Below are 26,365 nucleotides of genomic sequence, written 5' to 3' on the forward strand. Positions count from 1 at the left end.
CAGAAACTAATCCCACCACTGCACTAAAGCACACATTGAGGAAAGTGACAAACAGTGAAACACCACTTAGCTTTGCTCTGTTGCTAATGCTCCCAGCAACAGAGTCCGACACCTGAGTGCATCTATTCCTCCAACCGGATCCAACACCTGAGTGCAGCTTTCCAGCAACAAAGTCCAGCGTCTGAGTGCAGCTCTCTTCCAGCAACAGAGTCTTTTACTCTACAGCACCACCTATTGGTAGTAGCGATCCTACAAGTCTCGTTAAAGGGTTGATTGTGACTTGTAGGATCGCTACTACCAATAGGTGGCGCTGTAGAGTAAAAGTCCTCTTTCTTTCAGAAGAGGCAATTTGCATATTATTTTCCCAGAGGAGCATTGCACGGCGAATAAGCCTCCTTACCTTGACAAGCCACAGCTGGCATGTCACTCTCCGCAAGGAGAAACCTTACTTCTTAGACCCTAGTCCAGAGCCTCTCACCTAGCCAAATCAGATCTCATACTTTGCACTGACGAGAGCCAACAGCTCGAAACACCGTGTCTGCAAATTGAGATTCTGATTTGTCTTGTATCCTAAGTCACACTACAAGACTCGTTAAAGGGTTGATTGTGACTTGTAGGATCGCTACTACCAATAGGTGGCGCTGTAGAGTAAAAGTCCTCTTTCTTTCAGAAGAGACATTTTGCATATTATTTTCCCAGAGGAGCATTGCACGGCGAATAAGCCTCCTTACCTTGACAAGCCACAGCTGGCATGTCACTCTCCGCAAGTAGAAACCTTACTTCTTAGACCCTAGTCCAGAGCCTCTCACCTAGCCAAATCAGATCTCATACTTTGCACTGACGAGAGCCAACAGTTCGAAACACCGTGTCTGCAAATTGAGATTCTGATTTGGCTTGTATCCTAAGTCACACTACAAGACTCGTTAAAGGGTTGATTGTGACTTGTAGGATCGCTACTACCAATAGGTGGCGCTGTAGAGTAAAAGTCCTCTTTCTCTCAGAAGAGGCAATTTGCATATCAGAGCAGAGTCATCGACTTCTGACATGCAAAGTGTATGAAAGCCACCAACACTGTGCTGATTCACATCAAATAACCAAGTATCGGATGGATCTCTGGAGCTCTGCGGATTGATTAATCATGCTTCTCTATCTAGCAGTCTAATGGCCAATTTATGTAAATGTCAGGAGAATGTAACCTGCCAGATTGCATTGTGCCAACTGTAAAGTTTGGTGGCAGAGGAAAATTCTATGGTGTTGTTTTACAGAAGTTGGCATGAGTGAAGCAAAATCTTAAAGGGGTTGGCCACTTTATCTTAGTTTTAGGTGTGCTGTGGATCTGAATTTGTGGCACTTACTAATTTATAAATATTACAGGTTATTCTCCTGCCCTTGTCCTGCTTTTCTCACAGACTACATAGGTCACTTGTTCTCAAAATGGCTGCTGATGGTGGAACATATAACCAGACCAGTCCATCTACTTCCTCCAATTAAAAAACACATCACATAGAAAAGCTGTTTTTAAATTGGACAAGGTTGATTTACAGCTCCCATGCTTCTCCACCAGCAGGTATTTTATGTACAGGAGAACTGTGCAGTCTGTAAGGAAGAACCTTATATATTTAAATATTAGTAAGTGCCACAAAACATGTCACCAGCACATCTGTTAAAATAAAGATAAAATGGGTAACCCCTTTACTAAAAGACATTTTGGATAAATGTAGCTTCCAACTTTGTGGAAACAATTTGAGGAGGGCATTTTCTTTACCAGCATGAATGTGCCCCAGTGCACCAAGCAAGTATCACAAAGGCATGGTTGGTGGGTGCGTTTAGTGTGGAAGAACATGACAGGTCCATACAGAGCCATGACCATAACCCCATCAAACATATTTGGGATGAACTAGAACAGAGATTGTGAGCCAGGCCCTCTGTTGCCACATCAGTGTCTGACCTCATAAGTGCTCTTCTAGATGAATGGGTAAACATTTCTATACACATTCCAAAATGTTATGGGAAGTCATACCAGAAAACTGGAAAAAGTTATAGCAACAAAGATGGAGGGAACAACTCCATATTAATGTCCATACAAGTCATAAAAGTGCCTGCAGGTGTAATGTGTAGCTATTCTGATACTTTTACCCATCTGTACTAGTGTATGTAGCATAGTATGTTGGCATGTAAACTATTTTCACAAACAATTGGTAGAAGAGCCATACTCAAGCCCTCAGAAGTTGGAGGTCACCATTTGATGTCTCTATATTCCACCTTTTGTATAAAAAAAAAATCACTGTAACTACAAAAAAGATTGGTTGAGTGTATTGGATTTTGTCCACTTACTTGTCCCAAAGTGCATTCCATACCACCAAGGAAATCTGCATCTTTCAAGCCGTTGTGGTTGCTGCTGATGTCGTGAACTTCAAAACGAAGGCGCTGAACTTCTTCAAAATAAAAGTCAACTGTGAAAATTTTGGAGAAAATAGGGTTGATGCATGTTCTGATAACTTCGGTTCTGTCCACCTGTGAGAAGAAGAAAAAGAAAGTCAATAACTAATTCACTTATTTATAATTGTCAATCTATCTATGAGAAAGATTACGCAATAGAACCATAACTTAGCATATGGGCCAATATAACTTCCACTTTTTTCATGATAATCTGTTAGGAAGTATTTTTCCCTTTTGTTTTTTTTTAAATACATTGAGTGAGTGTATATGTGGCACCCCCAGGAGCATGGTCACCACAGTGGCATTGCCTTCCACCAGGGAGGGTGATGTCAGGCTTGGAAACAATGAAGGGTCTCTCTGGCAGTTAACCATAACATGCAACACAGTTCCCACTCCAGGCCAGCAGAGGGAGCTCTGAACCAATACTAAGGGGAAGAGCTTCTCTCTGGGGGCTAGGAGGGGAAATTAGTTAGTTAGTGTGAGGAGGGCAAAGAGTGTAGACGTGTGGAGAGAAGCTGGAGGTTGAGCTGAGGATAGAGAGCTCCCTCCCAGTGATAGCGCATGATCTGGAGCCTGGTCTCCATGGTTGTATGGATACTGAAGGTCCTGCAACAGAAACCAGAGGAATAGGAAGCTGTAAATGCTCTATTCCCAACTAAGACTCGGAGGCACAACAGCGACGGGTGAGCCAAGAGAAATAGAGGGCTACAGCTGTCTGCCATACGAGGTAGATCAAAAAGGGAAGAGGAAGGAGGAACTTCAGTGTAACACAGTACTGCATGTACCTCAAGTAAGCGCTAGAGAGGAGACTATGCAACCTATCTGACAGAGAGATTCCTAAGTTGCTCCCAGGATAATCATCTCCGGTGCCATCTGTAATCTGGACCCTGGACTGCACTTACAAGTAAAGGTAAAAAAAACTACATTCTGCTGTGTCCTTGCCTTATTCCTGCAACTTCTTCAGCACTGCTACATCTCTGTACCAAACACTGCACCCTCTTTCCCAACACCTATCTACACTGCCCTGGGACCAACAGCCCTGCCTGTGGAGGGCTACAACATCTTTGCTGCACTACACCATCTGTCCCAGAGGATCTGTCTGCAGCGTCGGCATAACACCTTCATTGCCGAACACCACAGGTGGCGTCACGAATCACTCCTAAACTTTACTTCATCACTCAAACCCCCTTTTACATGGGCGCCCAGGGCCACGGACCAGGTCACCGCTGCTGTGACACCTCCCTCTGAGAGACCGGCCCGGTACCGAGTACCCCACAGCCCTGGGAGGGCGACCCATTTTTATCTAAAATATATAAAGAATAGTTATTATATAAAGAAGAATTGTTATTTATGAGTGCAGCAAATAACATAGTTGCCCCCTTGTGATTTGGTTTAGTCATTTAAAAGATGGAATGCAGCCATTTAATTTATATTCATGAGAATATTCTTTCATAGAAAAAGGCATCTTTATGCACTGAAAATAACATAACTACAGCAACACCATTAGAAAAAATAATAAATTGTGCATAAACCATATAATGATTATGCTTTGTGATTGAATTGGGGAGATAGTCATTAAAAAGTCCATTTCCAGGACCAGGTTTTTGCAAGTACTCTACATGTTAATTTGAAGAGGACACTACTACATGTAAAGAGTACTTGAACAATCACAAGCAGCACATATAACTATGTCACTCTGCAAATGCAGCCAAAATCCATTTTATTGTAGTTATATTCAGATGTACATTTTTATTGCATGTATATAATTTACATTTTTATCAGGATTTCTGCATAACACCATGTCTACATTAGGGAAAATGTAACTATTTGTAGGAAGCTTTGAAAATTTATTTTACTTGCCAATTTTTCCATAGTCTAGTTGAAAAATTTGCTATGAGAAAAGTATGCGATTACACAGTTACAATTATTTTTGTCAGTGTTTCACAACACCAATAGTATCAATTTTTACTATATATTGTATGCTTTGCTTTTTCTACAATTTTTCATGTATATGGGCAGCAGGGTGGTCTTGTAGCACTGGAATACTGGGTTCAAATCCCACGAAGGACAACATATACAAAGAATTTGCTTGTTCTCCACATATCTGTGTGGGGTTCCTCCAGATTCTCCAGTTTCCTCCCACACGCCAAAGACAGGGACAGATAGGGACTTTAGATTGTGAGCTCCTTGTGGAGCAAACATGTGACATCATCATCATCATAGAATGGTAGAGTTGGAAGGGATCTCCTGGCCATCTGGTCCAACCCCCTGCTGAAAGCAGGATTCACTAAATCATCCCACACAGATGTCTGTCCAGCCTCTGTTTGAAGACTTCCATTGAAGGAGAACGCACCACCTCTCGTGGCAGCCTGTTCCACTCATTGATCACCCTTACTGTCAAAAAGTTTTTTCTAGTATCTAATCTGTCTCCTCCCATTAATTTTCATCCCATTGCTTCTAGTCTTTCCTTGTGCAAATGAGAATAAAGATGATCCTTCTACAATGTGACAACCCTTGAGATATTTGTAGACAGCTATTAAGTCTGCGCTCAGTCTTCTCTTTTGCAAGCTAAACATTACCAAATCCTGCAACCGTTCCTCATAGGACATGGTTTGCAGACTGGTCACCATTCTGATCGCTCTTCTCTGAACTTGCTCGAGTTTGTTGATGTCTTTTTAAAATGTGGTGCCCAAAACTTGACACAGTGTTCCAGATGAGGTCTGACCAAAGAGGAGTAGAGGGCAATATTGACGTCACGTGATCTAGACTGTATGCTTCTGTTAATACATCCCAGAATTGTATTTGCCTTTTTTGCTGCTGCATCACACTTTTGACTCATGTTCAGTCTGTGCTCTATTAGTATACCCAAGTCTTTTTCTCATGTGCTGTTGCTTAGCCCTATTCCTCCCTTTCTATATATGCTTTTTTCATTTTTATTGCCCAGATGTAGTACTTTGCATTTTTCTCTGTTAAAAACCATTCTGTTAGTTGCTGCCCACTGCTCCAGTTTATTTATATCTTTTTGAATCCTCTCTCTTCTCTAGTATTAGCTATCCCTCCTAGCTTTGTGTCATCAGCAAATTTAATCAGTTTACCCTCGATTCCTTAATCGAAATAATTGATAAAGATGTTGAACAATACAGGCCCAGGACAGAGCCCTGTGGTACCCCACTTGAGACAGTCTTCCAACTGGATGTGCAGCCATTTACGACCACTCTTTGGGACCGATCACTAAGCCAGTTATGAGTCCACCTAGCAGTTGCCTTGTCCATTCCATGCTTAATCATTTTTTCAATAAGGATTGTGTGAGATACTTTGTCAAATGCTTTGCTGAAGTCAAGATATACCATATCTACAGCATTTCCCTGCTCCACCTAGTCAGTGATTCTGTCATAGAAGGAAATTAAGTTAGTCTGACATGACTTATTAGTTACAAACCCATGCTGATGCTGTTTAATCACTTCATTCTTATCCAGGTACTTACAGATGTTGTTCTTCTGGGATTTCTGTTCTCCAAGAATTTTCATAGATTATGGACAGTAGTTCAAAAATGTCTTCCTCTATCTCCTTCAGTACTCTGGGGTGTAATTCATCTGGACCTGGAGACTTGAATTCATTTAGGTTAGCTAAGCGTTTCCTCATTATCTTTCTGTTTATAGATATACTGAATTCTTCAATTCCCTTAATACAGTGTTTCTCAACTCCAGTCCTCAAGACCCACCAACAGGTCAAGTTTTCAGGATTTCCTTAGTAGTGCACAGGTGATAATTTCATCACCTGCTCAAGCATTAATAGCATCACCTGTGCAATACTAAGGAAATCCTGAAAACATGACCTGTTGGTGGGTTTTGAGGACTGGAGTTGAGAAACACTGCCCTAATAGGACAATGAAGATCAGTTGATGTTACAGTTCCTTTCTGAGAGAAAACAGATGCAAAATAGGAATTTAAAAGTTCGGCCTTCTCAACATCCTTTCTTACCATTTCATAATTTTCATCCTGTTAAAATCCTATAGCATCAATAACTTTTCTTTTACTTTTGACATATCCCCAAAATCCTTTATTATTGCTTTTGACATCTCTTGCAAGCCTTAATTCATTGTCAGCTTTAGATAATCTGATTTGTGCCCTGTAGGTTCTGCAGACAGCATTATATTATTCTTTATATATGCTTCCCTCTTTCCATTTCATAAACATTTCTTTCTTCCTTTTTAGCATGTGTTTAAGTTCTGTATTCATCCATCCTGGTTTCCTTAAATACTTCCTATTCTTCCCTCTTTTCGGAATTGTTAATGATTGTGCTTTGAGAATCTCATTTTTCAAGATTTCCCATCCTTCCTAGACATTTTTGTCCTTAAGGTTATCCAGCCATTGGATCACTCCAATTCTCTTTCAGAGTCCCTTAAAATCTGCCTTTCTGAAATCTAACCTTGATGTCTGAGTCTTCACAGGTCTTCCTCCTCTAGTTATCCAAAATTCTAAAATAGCATGGGCGCTACCTCCTTGGGTCCCAGCCACTCTTACCTCCTCAACCATTTCTTCCCTGTTTATAAGGATTAGATCCAAGGTAGCAGATCCCCTTGTTTTTCTCCCCTACCTTTTGGAAGATAAAATTGTCAGCAAGAGAGGAGGAGAATTTCCTTGACTTGTTAGTTTTTCCTGAGATTCCCAAAAAATGTCTGGATAGTTGAAATCTTCCATGACAACTATGTCATATTTTTTTGAGAACTTGGCCACTTGATGCATAGAGTTCATCCATATCTTCAGCTTGAACAGGCGGCCTGTAGTAAATGCCTACAATGGTGTCCTTTCCATTGTTCTGTCCTTGTATTCTTACCCAAACAGTTTCCACAGAATGCCCAGTCTCTGAAGCTTCAATCTCTGTGCATATATACGCTTTTCTAACATACAATGCGACACCTCCTCCTCGTTTATCAAATCTGTTTCTTGAAAATAAGTTGTATCCTTCTAGCCTTGTATTCCAATCATGTGTATCGTCCCACCAATTTTCAGTGATTCCAATGACATCATATTTCTTTTCCTGCGTTAGTAGTTTCAATTCTCCTTGTTTGTTGCCTATGCTTTGTGCATTCGTATAGAAACATTTTAGTATGTGATTGGTTTCTCTTTCTCCAATATTTTTAATATTTAGAGTTTTTTGTCTTTGTTCTTCCCTTCCACTTCTAATAGCAGAAATCTCAATAGTATTTGTCAAATGTATGGCTTTTCTTGCCTTTTGCTTCCCTAGTTTAAAGCTCTCCTTATAAGTGTAGCAAGGTGACTTCCAAATATATGTTTTCCAGTCTTCGTAAGGTGCACCCCATCTCTATCAAGTAGTCCATCATATAGGTAATTCACTCCATGACCCAGAAATCCAAATCCTTGCTAACGGCACCATCGACGTAGCCAGTTGTTCACCTGCAGAATCTTATTCCACCTCCTTGTTACATGGCCATCCACTGGAAGGATGGAAGAGAAGAACACCTGCGCTCCCAGTTCTTTCACTTTCTTACCTAAGTTTTCAAAGTCACTGCAGATGGCTTCCAGGTAATTTCTCGCGGTGTCATTTGTCCCCACACATATTAGCAGGAATGGGTAGTCATCTGTATGTCTGAAGAGTCCTGATATCCTGTCAGACACATCTTTAATTTTTGCACCTGGAAGACAGCACATTTCTCTTGAGGTTATTTCCGGTCTGCAGATAGCGGCATCTCTTCCTCTCAACAGGAAATCCCCCATGATGACAACTCTCCATTTCTACTTCACAACATTTTTCTTTCTCCATCCAAGAGGACTCTGAAGGCGTACAAGGTTTTTGTTTGTGAGCAAAGTCTTACCCTGATGTATTTCTTCATTGTTCTCCTGCGTAAGAGCCTGGTACTGGTTCCTGAGCAATATGGGTGCTGACTGCCTCTTGATCCTCCTGCTTCTCTGGGTCACATTATTATTATTTGAGGATAATTATCATTATCAACAAAAACCATCAAGAAACATCAGAGCAATTAGTGCTGATAGGTGGAGAATTTATTGGTAAGTAATGTTTCTTTTATTGTTTTACAGCTCTTAAAACTATAAAAATATCATATGAAATAATTATTTGGAGAATACTTCCAGGGTCCTTTTTGATTCAGAGGAAATGGTTCTTCAACAAATCTGTGACGCTAGTAACAACCCATGGACAGGCCGTGAGTCAGCGAAGTCAGGCGTTCCAGGGTCAATACCAAAAGAGCATGTAGTAAACTAAGGGTACCGTTACACTTAGTGATGCACCAGCGATCCCGACCACGATATGACCCGGTCAGGATCGCTGGTGCATCGCTAAGTGGTCGCTAGTGTGCTGCCAAACAGGCAGATCTCACCAGCGACATAGCAGCGGTCGGGGGTCGCTACTTACCTGTCAGACGAGGCGATCCTGACGTCCTCCCGCCCGCGTCCATGCGTCGCTCGTCGCCACAGCAGGAAGCCCAGCAGGAAGTGGCCGACGAGAAATGGCCCAGGATGTTCTGGCGCAATCAGCGATAATCAGCGGGGGAGCCGGTAGGAGGTAAGTATCACACATAGCGATATCGCTAGCGATATCGCTGCAGCGTCACAAAACTCGAGACGTTATAGCAATATTGCTAGCGATATTGCTTAGTGTAACGGGCCCTTAAGGGAAAATATGAAGTCATAAGTCAGGTCACTTGTCAGAGTCAGAATACTAGAGAAATAGCGGATAAGTAAAGGGGCAATACCAAATGGGTAGTCTGAACATGGTCCAAAGGTCAGCAGCAGAATATCAGATGCAAAGGGGCATTAACAAATGGGTAGTCAAAACATGGTCCAAAGGTCAGCAACAGGAAATATCAGATGCAAAGGGGCAATAACCAATGGGTAGTCAGAACACGGTCCAAAGGTCAGCAGTAGAAGATCAGAACTTACAGCACAGGGATCAGGGGAACACAGACCAGAGGGCACAGGCTTAGAATAAGGTTTTGACTGGCAGTGGTCTGGGACAGACAGCTCACCTAAATAGCAGTGAAATTACCAAGACCAAGGAGCACCTATGGAAATCTCTGCAACTTCCTGTCTCAGATAGGTCAACTGAGCCGTCAATCAAAGCACCGACAGCTCAGCATGCCCCTGCCCAGGATAGGATGACAGAGCTGTCCTCACAGAGTCCCAGACACTCTGAGCAGAGGAATCATGACAAAATCATTCCATTTTTTCAGTTCAATGTGTTGAGTGTATACGAGAAGTCCAACAATTGAAATATAAAAATATTTGGGGATCTCCATTAACGACAAGCTCTGCTATTACAAATTTGTTTTGTTGCCAAAGGGCGTGAGCTCCTGGTAACTCCTATATCTATGCCCTTGTCTGTTGCATGGAGACTCATAAATATTTCAGTTAGAGATTCATAAAAATACATATTTTTTCCAGGCAAATTTACCTAATTCATATTCTAAACCCTTACTATACTAAAACTTGGCAACAATAGGACTTGAAAACCTTTGAATAGTATACAGTACACTTAGGGTTTTTGGCAAATGAACAGTTTCTTTTTGTTAGCACTCCCAACAAAAAGCAGGTAACAGAGACCACCAGAAATCAGCTGTAATCAGGAAGCAGCATGTGTATAATGCAGAGTAGGATAGGAATTATACAATGAATGAGCTGTCCCTGTTTCTAAAGGGCTGAACAACCACAGAGCCTGTGAGGCACAGATTACCAGATGCAATTTTTCATCATTTCTTATCAATAGTAAAATCACCATGATCTGAAATGAAGGTACATTTGTGGGTATGGCGATAATCCTATTTTTACTTACACTTTGGCTGATCAACTGATCAGTCTATTATAACACAAACCTGACATTGTGTCCAGCCTGTTGCAGAATAGATACAGACCTCAATCAATAAGAGAGCATTCAGTCTATTAATGTAAGGAAGGAATGTAATGACTGATACAAGAGATAGTCGATAGAGATAAAAAAGCAATTGCTCAAGAAGCCTTAAAGATGAATTCTGTCAACATTTTTGCTGAAGTAAGAAAAGAATAGGATATACCTTACTTACTACATAGTGTTTCAAGATATATGCAGGGCTTAGGCTAGTTTCACACTTGCTTTTTTTGCAGCGCGTTTTTCCCGCAAAAAAACGCATTGAAAAAACGCATACAAAAGCATACAACTGCTGCGTTTTTTTCAAGCATTTTTATGAGCATGCATGAAAAAAACGCAGCGTTTTTATGCGTTTGTATGCGTTTTTAGTGCGTTTTTACCGCGTTTGCGTTTTTTTCCAACATAAGGGTGGCCCCTCACACTAACCCAAACCATGACTTTACTAACCCTAACCCTGACCCTAACCCTAACCCTAACCCTGACCCTAACCCTTAACCAAATCATACTTAACCCTAACCCAAACCCTAAACCCTAACTAACCCTAACCCTAACCCTAACCCTGACCCTAACCCTAACCCTAACCCTGACCCTAACCCTAACCCTAACCCTAACCCTGACCCTAACCCTAACCCTAACCCTGACCCTAACCCTTAACAAAACCATACTTAACCCTAACCCTGACCCTAACCCTAACCCTGACCCTAACCCTAACCCTAACCCTGACCCTAACCCTAACCCTAACCCTGACCCTAACCCTTAACCAAACCATACTTAACCCTAATCCTGACCCTAACCCTGACCCTAACCCTTAACAAAACCATACTTAACCCTAACCCTGACCCTAACCCTAACCCTGACCCTAACCCTAACCCTAACCCTGACCCTAACCCTAACCCTAACCCTAACCCTGACCCTAACCCTTAACCAAACCATACTTAACCCTAATCCTGACCCTAACCCTGACCCTAACCCTTAACAAAACCATACTTAACCCTAACCCTGACCCTAACCCTAACCCTGACCCTAACCCTAACCCTAACCCTGACCCTAACCCTAACCCTAACCCTGACCCTAACCCTTAACCAAACCATACTTAACCCTAATCCTGACCCTAACCCTGACCCTAACCCTTAACCAAACCATACTTAACCCTAACCCTGACCCAAACCCCAACCCTAACCCTGACCCTGACCCTAACCCTAACCCTAAACCCCCTTAACTAACCCTAACTCTAACCCAAACCCCTAAATTCCATGGTTAAAAAAAAAAAACGCATATGCAAAAAAACGCATACATGAGCATGCCAGTGCGCACATATGCGCATCCATAGGCTATAATGGCCATTTTTAGCGCAAAACGTGCGCATATGTGCGCATGCGCTTTTTTGCAGGGCCAAAAAATGCAACATGCTGCGTCTGGAAAATCCAAACGCACACCCCAAAAAAACGCAGCGCATGAAAATCGCATACATGCGCTTACAAGCGCGCAGGTATGCGCACCCATGTTAAATATAGGGGAAAAAACGCATGCGCACATATGCGTTTTTTTCCAGCGCTAAAAAACGCAAATGTGAAACCAGCCTAAAAGGGAATCTGTCAGCAGGTTTTTGCTACCCCATCTGAGAGCAGCCTGATCGTAGGCAAAGAGACCCTGAATCAGGTGATATATCACTTAGTGTACTGGGTGCAGTTGTTCTGACACATTCAGGCTGTGTGCCCAAGTTGCGTTTTTTAAGCATTTTTGACACTTTTTTTCCTGCAGCGGAGACGCTTAAAAAACTCTAACAAAACGCATCCCATGCAATCCTATGGGATTCTGCAGTTGCTGTGCCCATACTGCGGATTTTACTGCTGCTGAATCGTATAGCGATAAAATCTGCAGCATGTCCATTATTCCTGCGAATGGCGGCGATTCCGCCGCCATAGGATTGCATTGAAACGCTCACTTTACGCATGTAGCTATGCCCATCATGCGTAAAGTGAGCGCTTCATGTGCGGATGGTACCCAGGGTCTCGAGGAGAGGAGACTGTCCTCCATGCCCTGGGTACCATATTCCTGTTAAAAATAGAATTAAAATAAAAAATAGGCACGCTGCCGGCATCTTCCATTTCCAGGGATGCATTGTGTGAATCAACTGAGATGACGTCGCGGTCTTGCGGAACGTACCAGGAGCGTCGCTGAGGAGGTAGGGGGCCGTCAGAAGGTGAGAATAGCCATATTTTTTTTATTATTATTATTTTTAACATCCTATGTTTTACTACTGATGCTGCATAGGTAGCATCAATAGTAAAAAGTTGATCACACTTGTCAAGCACTATGCTTGACAAATGTGACCAACCTGTCAATCACCTTTCCAGGCGATGCTTCAAATCGCTTGGAAAGCGCTAGCATTCTGCAAGCTAAAAACACTTGCAAAATGCTTGTGTTTTGCGAGAAAACGCATGCGAATTCTGCATGTGTTTTACCCGCGGCAAGGACTTGCAGAAATGCTGTGGACATTTCCGGAGCATTTCTGCAACGTGGGCACATAGCCTCAGAGTTTTTAGATTTAGCGATGCAGCAGAGCTGAGAAAGCTAACCCCGCCCACATCAGGCTCTGTATGTACATAGTCTATTGACAGTGAGCTGCTTATCACAGAAGGGAACAAGGTCCGACTTGGAAGTGTGTACCTGATAGAGCAAAGTTAATTACCAAGTGATTAAACCTTCAGTCTAAGTAAATAACACCACACAGTTGGACATGTGACACATTATAAAATTCAGTGTTTTAACCCCTACATCATGCTGTCCTCAGATTACATACCAAGAACATTCTGACATATTCCTTTTAAGTAATTATATAATAAATAATTGTATGAAGTTAATGTCCTTTATTATTAAAAGATGTTTGGAAACACTGAGGCCAAAATTTGTAAAAATGTTAACTTGTAAAAACTCATTGAGAAGTGGCTACATTTTTGCGCAACATGAAGTTGTGTAAAAATGTTATGACTTTTGAATTTTCATGCCATTTTCGGGTAGCTCTAACAAAATAGCCAGAGCTTGGGAGGGCTTTAGTGGGAAGGAGGTTGGCTATGCCAGCTGGTCAAATTCTGTAAATGTGGCTGCGTATATTTCTGGCAAAGCACAGATAAACTCACACCAATGATAAGATGCGCCAAATTCATTAAGTGGAGTGTGCCTCTTAATGAATTTTGCACATGTTATTCCTTTATTAGGCCAGGCATACAAAATTCCAGTCTTTTTGAACTGAGGCTCTTGACAGACTCAAAAGAAGCAGTGAAACCAGTTTGGTGCCAGGCTCCCACTCACTATGAGGTCCCATCACATACAGTAGATGCTGGAAAGTTAGGGTACCGTTACACTTAGCGATGCACCAGCGATCCCGACAACGATATGGATCGCTGGTGCATCGCTAAGTGGTTGCTAGTGAGCTGCCACACAGGCAGATCTCACCAGCGACATAGCAGGGGTCGGGGGTCGCTACTTACCTGTCAGACGTGGCGATCCTGACGTCCTCCCGCCTGCATCCACACGCCGCTCGTCGGCGCCACAGGAAGCCCAGCAGGAAGCTGACGACGAGAAACGGTCCAGGACGTTCTCGCGCGATCAGCGATGAGCAGCGGGGGAGCCGCTCAGAGGTAAGTATCAGACATAGCGATATCGCTAGCAATATCGCTGCTACGTCACAAAATCGGTGACGTTACAGCGATATTGCTAGCGATATCGCTATGTGTAACGGGGGCTTTACTTCATTTGAAAATGAGATTAGAATTTGAGTCATTCACATGATTTAGATAAAGACTCAAAATGTGACCTATGTAGCCAGATATCATTGACTTCTCATGTGACAGATGGTCCTCTGGACCCCTCAAGCACGAAGATCTGGGTGTGACTGCTACCAATCTAGCCTTTATAGTTACTTCTCTGCAGGAGACATAGGGTTCTTCAGAGAATATGAGGACCTGTTTGAATTAGAACATTTTGGGGTATGCTGAAGCTGGCACCCCTAATAATCTTTACTTATTTTCACCAACCAGCAAAAATATTGTTTTGTTAAAAGAAAGTTAAGGAAAATAAAAATAAGCAATGTGTCTCATCCCATGACAAGACAGACATGCACAAGCTATATCAAAACTTCAATGTAGTAAGTCATGAAATCAAGCAACCAACATCTGAAGGCAGTATATTATGGGACAATTAATCACATTGGGAAATATCTTTCATAAAGTATGTTGCTTTTTGTCACTCAATTATGTACTGATCTACCAATCTATCTGAAGCTTCTTAATAGTGTTTTGCATCACAAGACATGAGACTGTAATAAAGATTATCGATTCAACATAGGTTACATTTAATATACAGTATAACAGCACCTCTTTGTGTCATATTCTAATGAACAAATAAGCTTTGCTTTCAACATTGTGAAAAAGGTGATATTAGAGTTTGAAATACTAAATGTCAGCATAGAATTTAAGGAAAACTGGTACTTTATGATAATAATCTAAAAAAGTGGATAGTAATACAGGGTGGGCCATTTATATGGATACACCTGCATAAAATGGGAATGGTTGGTGATGTCAACTTCTGGTTTGTGGCACATTAGTACATTGTTTTTCTTGGGAAATTCACAATAAGTTTGATGTGTCACATGACTCTCTTTCCATTGAAAAAAATAAAGTTGGATCCAAAATAGCCGACTTCAAAATGGCCACCATGGTCACCCACCCATCTTGAGAAGTTTTCCCCCTCCCATATACTAATGTGCCACAAACAGGAAGTTGATAACACCAACCATTCTCAATTTATATAGTTGTATTCATATAAATGGCCCACCTTGGTGTTGCATATCTACATATCTACATCAGAGGCATGCAAGAAAATGTTTCCCTCCTTCACGCAGCAACAGGCTGTATCATTGTCTCCACAGCTTAGCACATACTCCCAGTGCTTGCTACCTCTTCTGGCAGTCATGCTTTGCAGTAGCTTGTTTGGCAATTTGCACACTCTTGTGGCCTAACCTTCAAAATTACTGCATCTGATTTCCTCACATACAGGCATCTATCCTCTAGCCATCTCTGGCCTGGCACTTCTCTTCACTCTCAGGAATTAGCTAACAGACTCCTTTAGTGAAGCTATTCTTCACCCCCTCTTGTTTACAGTCAAGGAGAGGTCTCAAGGCTCCATTCTGCTGTGGCACTCCTAGTCCTGTTCTTTTAGTGGTATTGTCACACTGTGACCATCTAAAGTAAGGGAGAGGGGCCTCAAACTGTCCCTGGAACTGGGACTAACTATCCCTGTCCTGGGGGTACTCTTGATGGTAGAGAGTCCCGGGTTTCTAACCTTACTATGCTCCTGTTAAGCCCCCTAATCTGTCTCGTCCCCCACCCATGAGGCATAGAAAAGCACTCTCCAAAAATAGGGATGATGATAGGGACAGGAAAGAATAAACTAAGTAGGAATAAGGGCAAGGAGATAAACACTCACTTAATACAGCAAACTACAGATCAGTACATCTCCAACTACACAGCTTAGCAACACAGGAAGAAGATTCTTCAACCGGCAAAGGAAGAAATGCCCACAGCTGGTATATGAAGGAAGTAGAGATGAATAGTAGCAGCATCAGCTGTGTGCACAAAAGCTGAAATTTCCCAGCCAGCATGGGAAGAGTCCATAACCTCTTCAGCGCTGAAGAAAAATAAATCCATTTAAAATGGTACACAAATCACACCATCCCTGAAGAGAACCTGCGATTCATTACCCGTTGTGACCTTCTAACTCTAGGTCTCCCAGGGGGATGTGACACACTTGTGACAGGTATTTTTCAGTGGAGCTGGTCTCATGTCCTCTACCTTGGACAACCAACAGACTGCAGCGCTGTCAGGAATTCTTTTAATGCTCCTTTACTAAACCCTGGAGTGGGCCACCTTAATAGTGAGTTTCATATTACTCAACCATACTTGCTAGCAAGTTATGGCATAGGTGTTACCACTGTGTTGCACATCTTTTACTCCTGCCTGTTTGCATAGCTTGTGTGTCTGACATGTATTGGGGGCAAAATCATGCCTTTGGAAGCTAAAGGGTGATAAGGGTACATGCTAAGACCAATCCAACCATGCCACAACAACATATTGTTATCAGAACATGGTGCAAATCCCTCACTAATGCCAACGGTTTTTTAAAAAAGTAAAGCTCTACCCAGCAACAACTTGTGTAAGGAATTTATTGACCTGTCACGCATCTCCAACATAATTACTATTATTAATATCACAACAAGCTTGCTTTTACAAGCAGCATATCGCACATGCATGCTGCACATTTGTCGTAAGTTTGTCACATTCATAGCTGAAGTTACAGAATACATTATGGTCTGCTGAAGCTACCTTACAAAAAAGAATAATACTACTAATAACATTTGCAGCTCATGTAGCACATATAACAAGCATTTGGAATTGTATATAGTAGCTCAAATACAACAAAATAAAGACATTTGTATTGCAATAACATAACATACATAACCAGATGGTAACTCAACCTTCACAGGATCACAGTAATCAAACGCAACCAAAAAAGCAAATGGCATTCTTAGAGATAAACGTGGGGTGCATGCAAAATTTAGGTCTTATTTTGGAAGAGGGTGGCAGACTCTTTTTTCACTCTTATTAAAGGCTTCCATTTCCATAGGCCAAATTGAACCTTGCCAAGTCAATGAGTTGCAGTAGTCTAAGGCTATGTGCACACGCTGCAGATTCACCCGCGGATTTGCATCTGCGGATCCGCAGGTAAAACCGCAGGTAAAATGACCTGCGGTTTTACCTGTGGATTGGCCAGCGGTTTTCCCCTGTATTTGCCACCTGGACAATGGAATAGGTGGTAAACCGTAGCAGAATCCGCAGAAAGAATTGACATGTCAGTTCTTTCTGCGGATTCAAAACCGCAGCTTTTCTGCAGTTGAAAATCCGCAGCATATGCACAGCAGAAAATCACATAAACTTACATTGTACTGTACACTGTCTGCAGAACTGCTGCAGATCCGCAGCGGCCAAATCCGCAGCGGATCCACAGCAAAAACCGCAGCGTGTGCACATAGCCTTAACCTCAAGGCATAGTGGTAAAAATTTGATAACTAATGAGGCATCAGAAGGTAATTTAGTTATATTTCCTTTAAATACATCTCTAAATGTTTTTAATTTATTTAATGTTTTAACCCCTTAATGACTGAGCCAATTTGCAGCTTAATGCCCAGGACAATTTTTACAATTCTGACCACTGTCACTTTATGAGTTTATAACTCTGGAACGTTTTAATGGAACTCACTGATTCTGAGAATGTTTGTTTTTTCATGATATATTTTACTTAATGTTAGTGGTAAAATTTATTCGATATGATTTGCGTTTATTTATGGAAAAAAACAGAAATATGGCAAAAAATTTTAAAATTTTGCAATTTGCAAACTTTTAATTTTTATGCCCATAAATCAGAGAGATATGTCACAAAAAATACTTAATAAATAACATTTCCCACATGTCTGCTATACATCATCACAATTTTGGAACCAAGTTTTTTTGTAAGGGTTAAAAGTTGACCAGCGATTTCTCATTTTTTACAACAAAATTTACAAAACCATTTTTTTAGGGAACACCTCACATTTGAAGACACTTTGAGAGGTCAATATGACAGAAAATACCCAAAAGTGACAGCATTCTAAAAGCTGCACCCTTCAAGGTGCTCAAAACCACATTCAAGAAGTTTATTAACCCTTTACGTGCTTCACAGGAACTGAAGCAATGTGGAAGGAAAAAATTAACATTCAACTTTTTTTACAAACATTTTACTTCAGAACCAGTTTTTTTATTTTCACAAGTGTAAAAAGAGAAAATGAACCACAAAATTTATTGTGCAGTGTCTCCTGAATACGCCGATAGCCCATATGTGGGGGTAAACCACTGTTTGGGCGTATGGCAAGGCTTGGAACGGAAGGAGCGCCGTTTGACTTTTTCAATCCAGAATTGGCTGGAATTGAGATCGGACGTCATGTTGCTTTTGGAAAGCCCCTGATGTGCCAAAACAGTAGAAACCCCCCATAAATGACACTATTATGGAAGCTAGACCCCTTAAGGAACTTATCTAGATGTGTGGTGAGTACTTTGAACCTCAACCCCCAAGTGCTTCACAGACGTTAATAACATAGAGCCGTGAAAATAAAAAATCATATTTTTTCTACAAAAATGATCTTTTCGCCCCCAAATTTTTATTATCACAAGGGTAACAGGAGAAATTAGATCCCCAAAGTTGTTGTGCCATATTTCCTGAATACGCCAACAGCCCATATGTGGGAATAAACCACTCTTTGGGCGCACAGCAAGGCTTGGAATGAAAGGAGCGCCATTTGACTTTTCAATGCAGAATTGGCTGGAATTGAGATTGGACGCCATGCCGCATTTGGAGAGCCCCTGATGTGCCTAAACCCCCCACAAGTGACACCATTTTGGAAACTAGACCCCTTAAGGAACTTATCTAGATGTGTGGTGAGCACTTTGAACCCCCAAGTGCTTCACATAAGTTTATAACGCAGAGCAGTGAAAATAAAAAATCATTTTTTTCTCAAAAATGATTTTTTAGCCTACTATTTTTTATTTTCACAAGGTTAACAGAAGAAACTGGACCACAAAAGTTGTTGTGCAATTTGTCCTGAGTACACTGATACGATATATGTGGGGGGACCACTGTTTGGGCGCATGGGAGAGCTCTGAATGGAAGGAGCGCCATTTTGGAATACAGACTTTGATGGAATGTTCTGTGGGCATCATGTTGCATTTGCAGAGTCCCTGATGAGCCTAAACAGTAGAAACCCCCCACAAGTGACCCAATTTTGGAAACTAGACCCCCAAAGGAGCTTATCCACATGTGTTGTAAGCACTTTGAACCCCCAAGTCCCAAGTGTTTCACAGAAGTTTATAACGCAGAGCTGTGAAAATGAAAAATCATTTTTTTTCCTCAAAAATTATTTTTTAGCCCGCTATTTTTTATTTTTACAAGGGTAACAGGAGAAATTGGACCACAAAAGGTGTTTTTCAGTTTGTTTTGGGTACGCTGATACCCCATATGTTGGGGTAAACCACTGTTTGTTCACATGTCGGGGCTCGGAAGGGAGGGAGCACCATTTGACTTTTTGAACACAAAATTGGCTGGAATCAATGGTGGCACCATGTCGCAATTGGAGACCCCTGATGTGCCTAAATAGTGGAAACCCCTCAATTCTAGCTCCAACCCCAACACCAACACACCCTTATCCCTAATCCCAAACCTAAGCCCTAATCCCTAATCCTAACCCTAATCCCAACCCTAACCCTAATCCTAACCCTAATTCCAACCCTATCCCTAATTCCAACCCAAATCCTAATTCTAACCCTAACCTTAAACCTAATGGAAAAATGAAAATAAATATGCTTTCATTATTTCATTATTTTTCCCTACCTATGGGGGTGATAAAGAGGGGGTTATTTACTAATTTTTTTATTTTGATCACTGTGATAGGGTCTATCACAGTGACCAAAATTAACCAATAGGAAAAATCTTCCTATTGTTGCTGGGTACCGGCCGGGAGATCTCGGAAGGCGCACTGTGCTTGCACCCGCCACTTTCTTCCCAAAGAAAATGGCGGTGCCCACGGAGGGGAAGCACGCGGGCCAAGGACCACTGGGAGGTACCAGGGGGATCGAGGACCCTTTTTCTTTCTCCTCTGATGTGAGGTCACATCAGAGGAGAGAGAAATTAAATGGCACATTGGACTTTTTTCTTGCGGTCGCTGTTATATGGTTAATAACGGCGATCACAAAAGCGGGATCGGTAAAAACTGACCCAAATCATGTTCCCTGGGGTCTCGGCTTCTCCCGGCAGCCAAGACCCTGGAGAAAATCCGACTCTGGGGGGTGCTGTACACTTTTTCCCACAGTGTCTGTTATGAGCTCATTTTCTCCTTCACCTTTGATGTCCGATGAACTCCCTCTGCTGGTGAAAGGAGGTAGTGAAATTTATTTGGATGGGAAAAACTTGTCATCTGAACAGGTGGAGTGTGATTGGACATCCGGAATCTCTGAGTGGATATAAGGCCGCCGACGCCCTGCTGGGTTGCTGGTGATCCTCTCTGCTCTGAGCTCTGGCCTCCAGTTTAGTCCTGTCTACTAAAGCTAAGTTTTTGCTCTGCTATGGTTCCATGAGATTTTGTCTGTTTACTTAGTGTTTGTGTTCAGCCAGCCCTGGTTGAACACAATCAGTTGATCAGTTGATCTCTTTGCTCTGTTTTCAGAATATACCTGAGTGCTGATATAGTGATTTTGAAGTCTAGTGACTTCAGGGCCTTTTCTATCAGACGTGTTGGACATTATTTTTGGCAGGGTTTTTGCGTGATTGCAGACAGTTGCTTTTCTTTCCTGTCCTATCTAGTTAGTGAGGGCCCCATCATTTGTTCAGCCTGTCTTTCTGTCTGTGTTTGTGCTTTCATCTGTTTTCACCGTCAATACATGTTGGGGGCTGTCTATTGCTTTGGGGTCTGCTCTGGGGCAGTTTAGATTTCCCCTTTCTTTCTTTAGGTTTATTTAGTTCTCTGGCTGTGAACGAGGTGTCTAGGACCACCGTAGGAACACCCCACGGCTACTGTTAGTTGTTGTGAATGGGATCAGGGGTCTGCAATCCGCTAGCTACCAACCTCTCCAGCTTTCTGGACTTAGCTTGTATTTTTGTTTTTTCCTCCTCCGGTGACTCATTCATAACAAGTGTCATTAATTAACGGCACTGTGGTTTAAGTACCCTTAACGACCGCCGTTAAAAGGTGTATTGGCGGTCGTCAAGGGGTTAAAACACAAAATGATATAATAATATTAAACACTGAAGGCTTCTGACAAGGCACTGACATTTTAATTCTAGTAAATACATTCCTTACATCTCCGGTATGATTTAACAGTATTGTTACTTATCATGAAAACCTGATATTTTAAAATATTTTCTAGTAACTTAGCACCAAAGAAAGGTAATTTTTGCCATTGCTTTCTATTTCAATTGACTAGAACATCTAAAGGCCCCGTCACACACAGCGATCTCTCTAGCGAGATCGCTGCTGAGTCACAAGTTTTGTGACACAACAGCGATCTCACCAGCGAGATCGCTGTGTGTGACAGCGATCAGCGACCGGCCCCCCTGCTGGTATCGCTGATCGCTCTGTGAAACCTCTGGACTTTTCTTTGGTCGCTGGTCTCCCGCTGGCCAGCACGCATCGCTGTGTGTGACAGGCGGGAGACCAGCGATCTGCTGGTAACTAACGTACACATTCGGGTATCCAAGGGACGGGCGTCCCTTAGATACCCGATGTGTACGTTAGTTACCAGCTCCCTGCATCAGAGCGCTGGTAACAAACGAACACAGCAATGCCGCGCGTTCGGCATCGCTGTGCTGATCGCTGGTGAAGCTGTCTGTTTGACAGCTCACCAGCGATCATGTAACGATTCACCAGCGATCCTGACACGTTTATATAGTTGTTGGGATCGCTGGTGAGTCGCTCTGTGTGACGGGGCCCTAAAGGTACATTGCTAACCACAAAATGAAATGACTGGATAATTTTATTTTCTACTTAGTTCTTGGAACTGAAAATGCACTATTGGTCATATATTTGCAGTATGTTTTAAAGGCTCTTAATAGAGCTCTGTGGCAAAAACATTTTTATATGGAAACAAAGGCTCATTTTGTTTTCACTTGATTTTTATTTCGTTACCTTTTAAAACCTTTTAAATAGACTATTTGTAGACTATTTGTCTAAGTATAAAGAACCTGAAAATCTGTAGGCAACATGAGCTTGTCCAAGGTCATACTTGCACACGTTGCTTCTGTGTCAATACTCTATTTGTGTAGCACAATGCAATCATGTATATATTGTGCTATATACAGTACAAATGGTAAAGAATTGTTTCTTCTTGAATAAGCTAATACAATATTGTAAATGTTTACAGTGCATTGCTAGTACAATGGTGACTTCTTAATGGGAATCTCGACTTTTGGCTAACCTTTATCGTCCTCTGTTTCCATCTTTGCAATGAAACCTTCCTCTCCAGCTCAGCCAGTAACTTGTTGCAGTTACTATAAGCAGTGATGCTTTGCACAATGAGGGTTAAGGATCCTGCAGATGCTTTTATGACCTTCCATTCTGAATCCATATGCTTTATAGGGAATCTGTCACCTATTTTTTCGACCTCAAGCTGTGGTCACCGCCATCAGGGGCTTACCTACAGCATTCTGTAATGCTGTAGATAAGCCCCCGATGTAACCTGAAAGAGAAGAAAAACGAGTTATATTATACTCACCCAGGGGCGGTCCGGTTCGGGTCCGTAGGGTGTCGCGGTCTGGTCCGATGCCTCCCATGTTCTAGCGGTGACGTCCTCTTCTTTGCTTCCCATCAGAAAAGCATCCAGTCTCCTTTTCCCCTGAATTAAGCATGACAGCAGGTTTTGACAGAAGGTCCAATAGTCTAACTGCTCTTACAGTAAAGAACACCTTTCTGCCTTACTGTACAAGACTTCTTGACTCTGGACATAGAGGGTGCCCCTGTACTATAGTTAAATTCCAAAAGACCTGCCATCTTGGAAATCCTCTGACCAAAGTACAGATCCTTAGGCTATGTGAACACATTTCGTTTTTGCTGTGCTTTCTATGCAAATTTTAAGCTGCATTTACAATGCCAGCAAAACCTATGAGATTTCAGAAATCTCTTGCCCTTCCGTTTTTTTTTTCCTGACTGATTTGGAAAACTTTCAACCTTAGAAAGCAATGAGTTAGTGCAAAAATGCAGCAAAAAAACCTGCAGGTATCAAATTTTGCTGCGTTTTTGGTGTAAAAACCTTAAGGAAGTTGCATCATGATTTTTGGGGGCACTAAATTTTATCAGCATGCACAAGAGACAAAAAAATGCAGCAAAAATGTAGCAAATACACAGCAAAAAAACCCAGAAAAACCTGCTTTTTGTAAGCAGCTTCTTTACTGCCAAGAGAGCAGGTTTTGCCTGCAGAAAAAAATGCTGCAAAAAATGCAACCTGTGAACATATCCTTACACTTGCCTATTCTTCTTGCTTAAAACACATCAATGAAACAATAGACAGTTCACTTCACCTATTATAAATCAGTTGCAATTGTTTTGACAACACTGCGTTCCATTTGTTTTTTCAAAATGTATATTTTACTCCACTTTTCTCAAAACATTGGTCCTTTAAAGAGTTGTTTCTATCTCAGACATTTACGGCTAGGATATGCTATAAATGTCTAATGGACATGGACCCATATTGGCTTATACTGGAAACAGAGCCCCAGCTGACCAAAGAGAGGGGGTCAAACACGCAAACCTCTCTCCATTAACTTGTTCTTGTGTGGGAGTTTGTGGCACCCTCATACATGTGAATGGATAGTGCGATGAATTTGCAGTAACCTCACCATTCCCAGAGGTGCAACACAGACCCTTTGCTTGATATGCAAGTGTAAAAAAGTGATAGTATCTGCATTTATCAAACATTTATGGCATTTCTTAGGCTGGAGTCACACATAGCGACTCACCAGCGATCCTGACAACGATATCAATGTGTCAGGATCGCTGGTGAATCGCTATGTGATCGCTGGTGAGCTGTCACAGACGTGCGTCGCTGTGCAGGGAGCTGGTAACTAACGTACACATCAGGTATCTGAGGGCCGTGCATCCCTAGATACCCGATGTGTATGTTAGTTACTAGCTGATCGCTGGTCTCCCGCCTGTCACACGCAGCGATGCGTGGTGGCCAGCGGGAAACCAGCGACCAAAAAAAAGTCCTGACCTTTCCTGCAGCGATCAGCGATACCGGCAGGGGGGTCGGTCGCTGATCGCTGTCACACACAGCGATCTCGCTGGTGAGATCGCTGTTGTGTCACAAAAATTGTGACTCAGCAGCGATCTCACTAGCGAGATCGCTATGTGTGACGGGGCCTTTAAATATATGGAATATATTATAAATGTCTGGTTACATAACAATCGGCCAAATCCATGTTCATTGGTTGCTGTTGCTGCCTGTTTCCCAGACATATTTAGACACTTTTATGCAATGCAGCAATGGATATAAGCAAAATGTTTTGCAGAATGTTTTGAAGCCAGGAACCAAAGCCACCGAACCAATTGAGAGAGGTCAAGAAAGTCCGATATATTGAATTCATGGGACTTGGGAAATCTCAATTTTAAATGATTTACTAATGACATAGTCAATATAATGACAACTATAGAGAATAACAATTACACCACTAATCCCCAGCCATTGCTATAATCTAGAACACTTAAAGTCTGAGCATCCATTAGTCTTATCTGTTTATGTGTGCATTTTACCCATGTCTGGGACACTGCTTTTTTACTCTTTTTTGTTCAGTTGTTTGCAATATAAAACCAATCGGGGTGAAAATGGGCTCCATCAGTGCAAAAATGAAAGATGTAAAAATCTTTTTTGTCTCTTTTTGAAGATGTCTTTCTTGATTCCTAGGATAACAAAAATTGTGTTGCAGGGAAGCACCTCAATATCTGTAATCCAAGGTCGACCAAAGAACAAAGGCTATGAAAGAATCTGTCCCTGTTTAACAATTTTGATAATTAGCAGCTGAATTTCCCTCCTTTTTGAGTGCAGCTGTGTCCATAGCTGTAAATGCTGAGTGCAGAGACCTTTTTCTGTTGTAGCTGTGGTTGTTTAGGACTGTCCTTTATGCAGTAATATTTTCTCTGTTCTTCAGGTAGGATAGTCTACGCATGGTTCTCCCTCTCTTGTATATTTCATTTTGCTACTAAAAGATAACTTTCCCTGCTGGTTCTTGGTGTACTGGTCAAGGGCTTTTTCACACCTCTTAGTTTTACCACCCTGAAAGCAGTGGTGCGAGCAGCAAAGTTTTTCATTTATACCTTCAAAAGCTAGGCTTCTGGGGGCATTTTTTAGCAGCATCTGGGCACTGTTGGCAATATCCCTATTTTCGAGTGCCTGGTCTTTGAGGCTGTTTTGGACAAATGTACTTAGTAAAGATGATATTAAAATCAATCTAGAACAGTGCCCCCCCCCAAAAAAAAAATGATTCATGGAATTGACATTACAACTTATTTTGTAAAATATGTTTTTCCAGGAAAAATTTTTTTTTTAAATGAGATCCCAATTCTTACATGAACTTTAGATGAAAGATGGCTGAATCCACCAATGGAAGCATCTTGACTCTCCACCAGCAGATGTTTTCAGGAGAGATCAGCTGCTGTCAGAGGTGTCTAACATCTGTGTTCTCCATCTCCCCATTGAAAACACATGAATACCTAGGTCAAGCCAAGTACTTATGTTTATGGGGAGTCAAATGAGCGTTCGCCCGAGAGTGCTGATATCTATCTCATGAGTATGGCCAACTTAACAATCCTACAAAAATGGACAAATCAACACCTCAAGCCAACATAGCAATAACATAAATGAAAACAATTCTTACAGTATAAAAGTGTAAAGTCTAAAAGTCTACAAAGTAGGGTAAAGTTTTACAAGATAGAATATAAAGTCCAAAGTGCAAAAAGAATTTACTTAAGGCCCCGTCACACACAGCGAGATTGCTAGCGAGATCGCTGATTTTGTGACACAACAGCGATCTTGCCAGCGATATCACTGTGTGTGACATGCATCAGCGAGCAGCCCCCCGCCAGGTATCGCTGATCGTGCACGAATGTCCTGGTCCATTTTTTGATCGTTGGTCTCCCGTTGGCCAGCGCGCATCACTGCGTGTGGCAGCGGAGACTAACGATCAGCGGGCTCCCAGCACTGTAAGCAGACGCTGGGAGCTGGTATCCAAGGTAAATATCAGGTAACTAAGCGCACACGTCGCTTAGTTACCCGCTGTGTACCTTGGATACCTGCATGCTCGCGCTGGGAGCTGGTATCCAAGGTACACAGCGGGTAACTAAGTGACGCACGCGCTTAGTTACCCGATATTTACCTTGGATACCAGCGTCCTCGCTGGTCCTGATCGCTGGTGA

The 26,365-nt window shown here is 42.0% G+C and overlaps 1 protein-coding gene across 2 annotated transcripts in view; it reads right to left on the minus strand.

Annotated features, from left to right (window-relative positions):
• Positions 1 to 26,365, minus strand: part of CPNE4 (copine 4) — a 662,462-nt gene that overhangs the window by 314,176 nt on the left and 321,921 nt on the right. For both annotated transcript variants that reach the window (XM_073569453.1, XM_073569446.1), the window contains exon 3: positions 2,335 to 2,514. In XM_073569453.1, the coding sequence (XP_073425554.1) occupies positions 2,335 to 2,514 (180 nt within the window). The remainder of the gene's footprint in view (positions 1 to 2,334; positions 2,515 to 26,365) is intronic.

Source organism: Dendrobates tinctorius, unplaced genomic scaffold, assembly GCF_039654945.1.
Source record: "Dendrobates tinctorius isolate UK_male_01 unplaced genomic scaffold, ASM3965494v1 ptg000005l, whole genome shotgun sequence".
Taxonomy (NCBI): domain Eukaryota; kingdom Metazoa; phylum Chordata; class Amphibia; order Anura; family Dendrobatidae; genus Dendrobates; species Dendrobates tinctorius.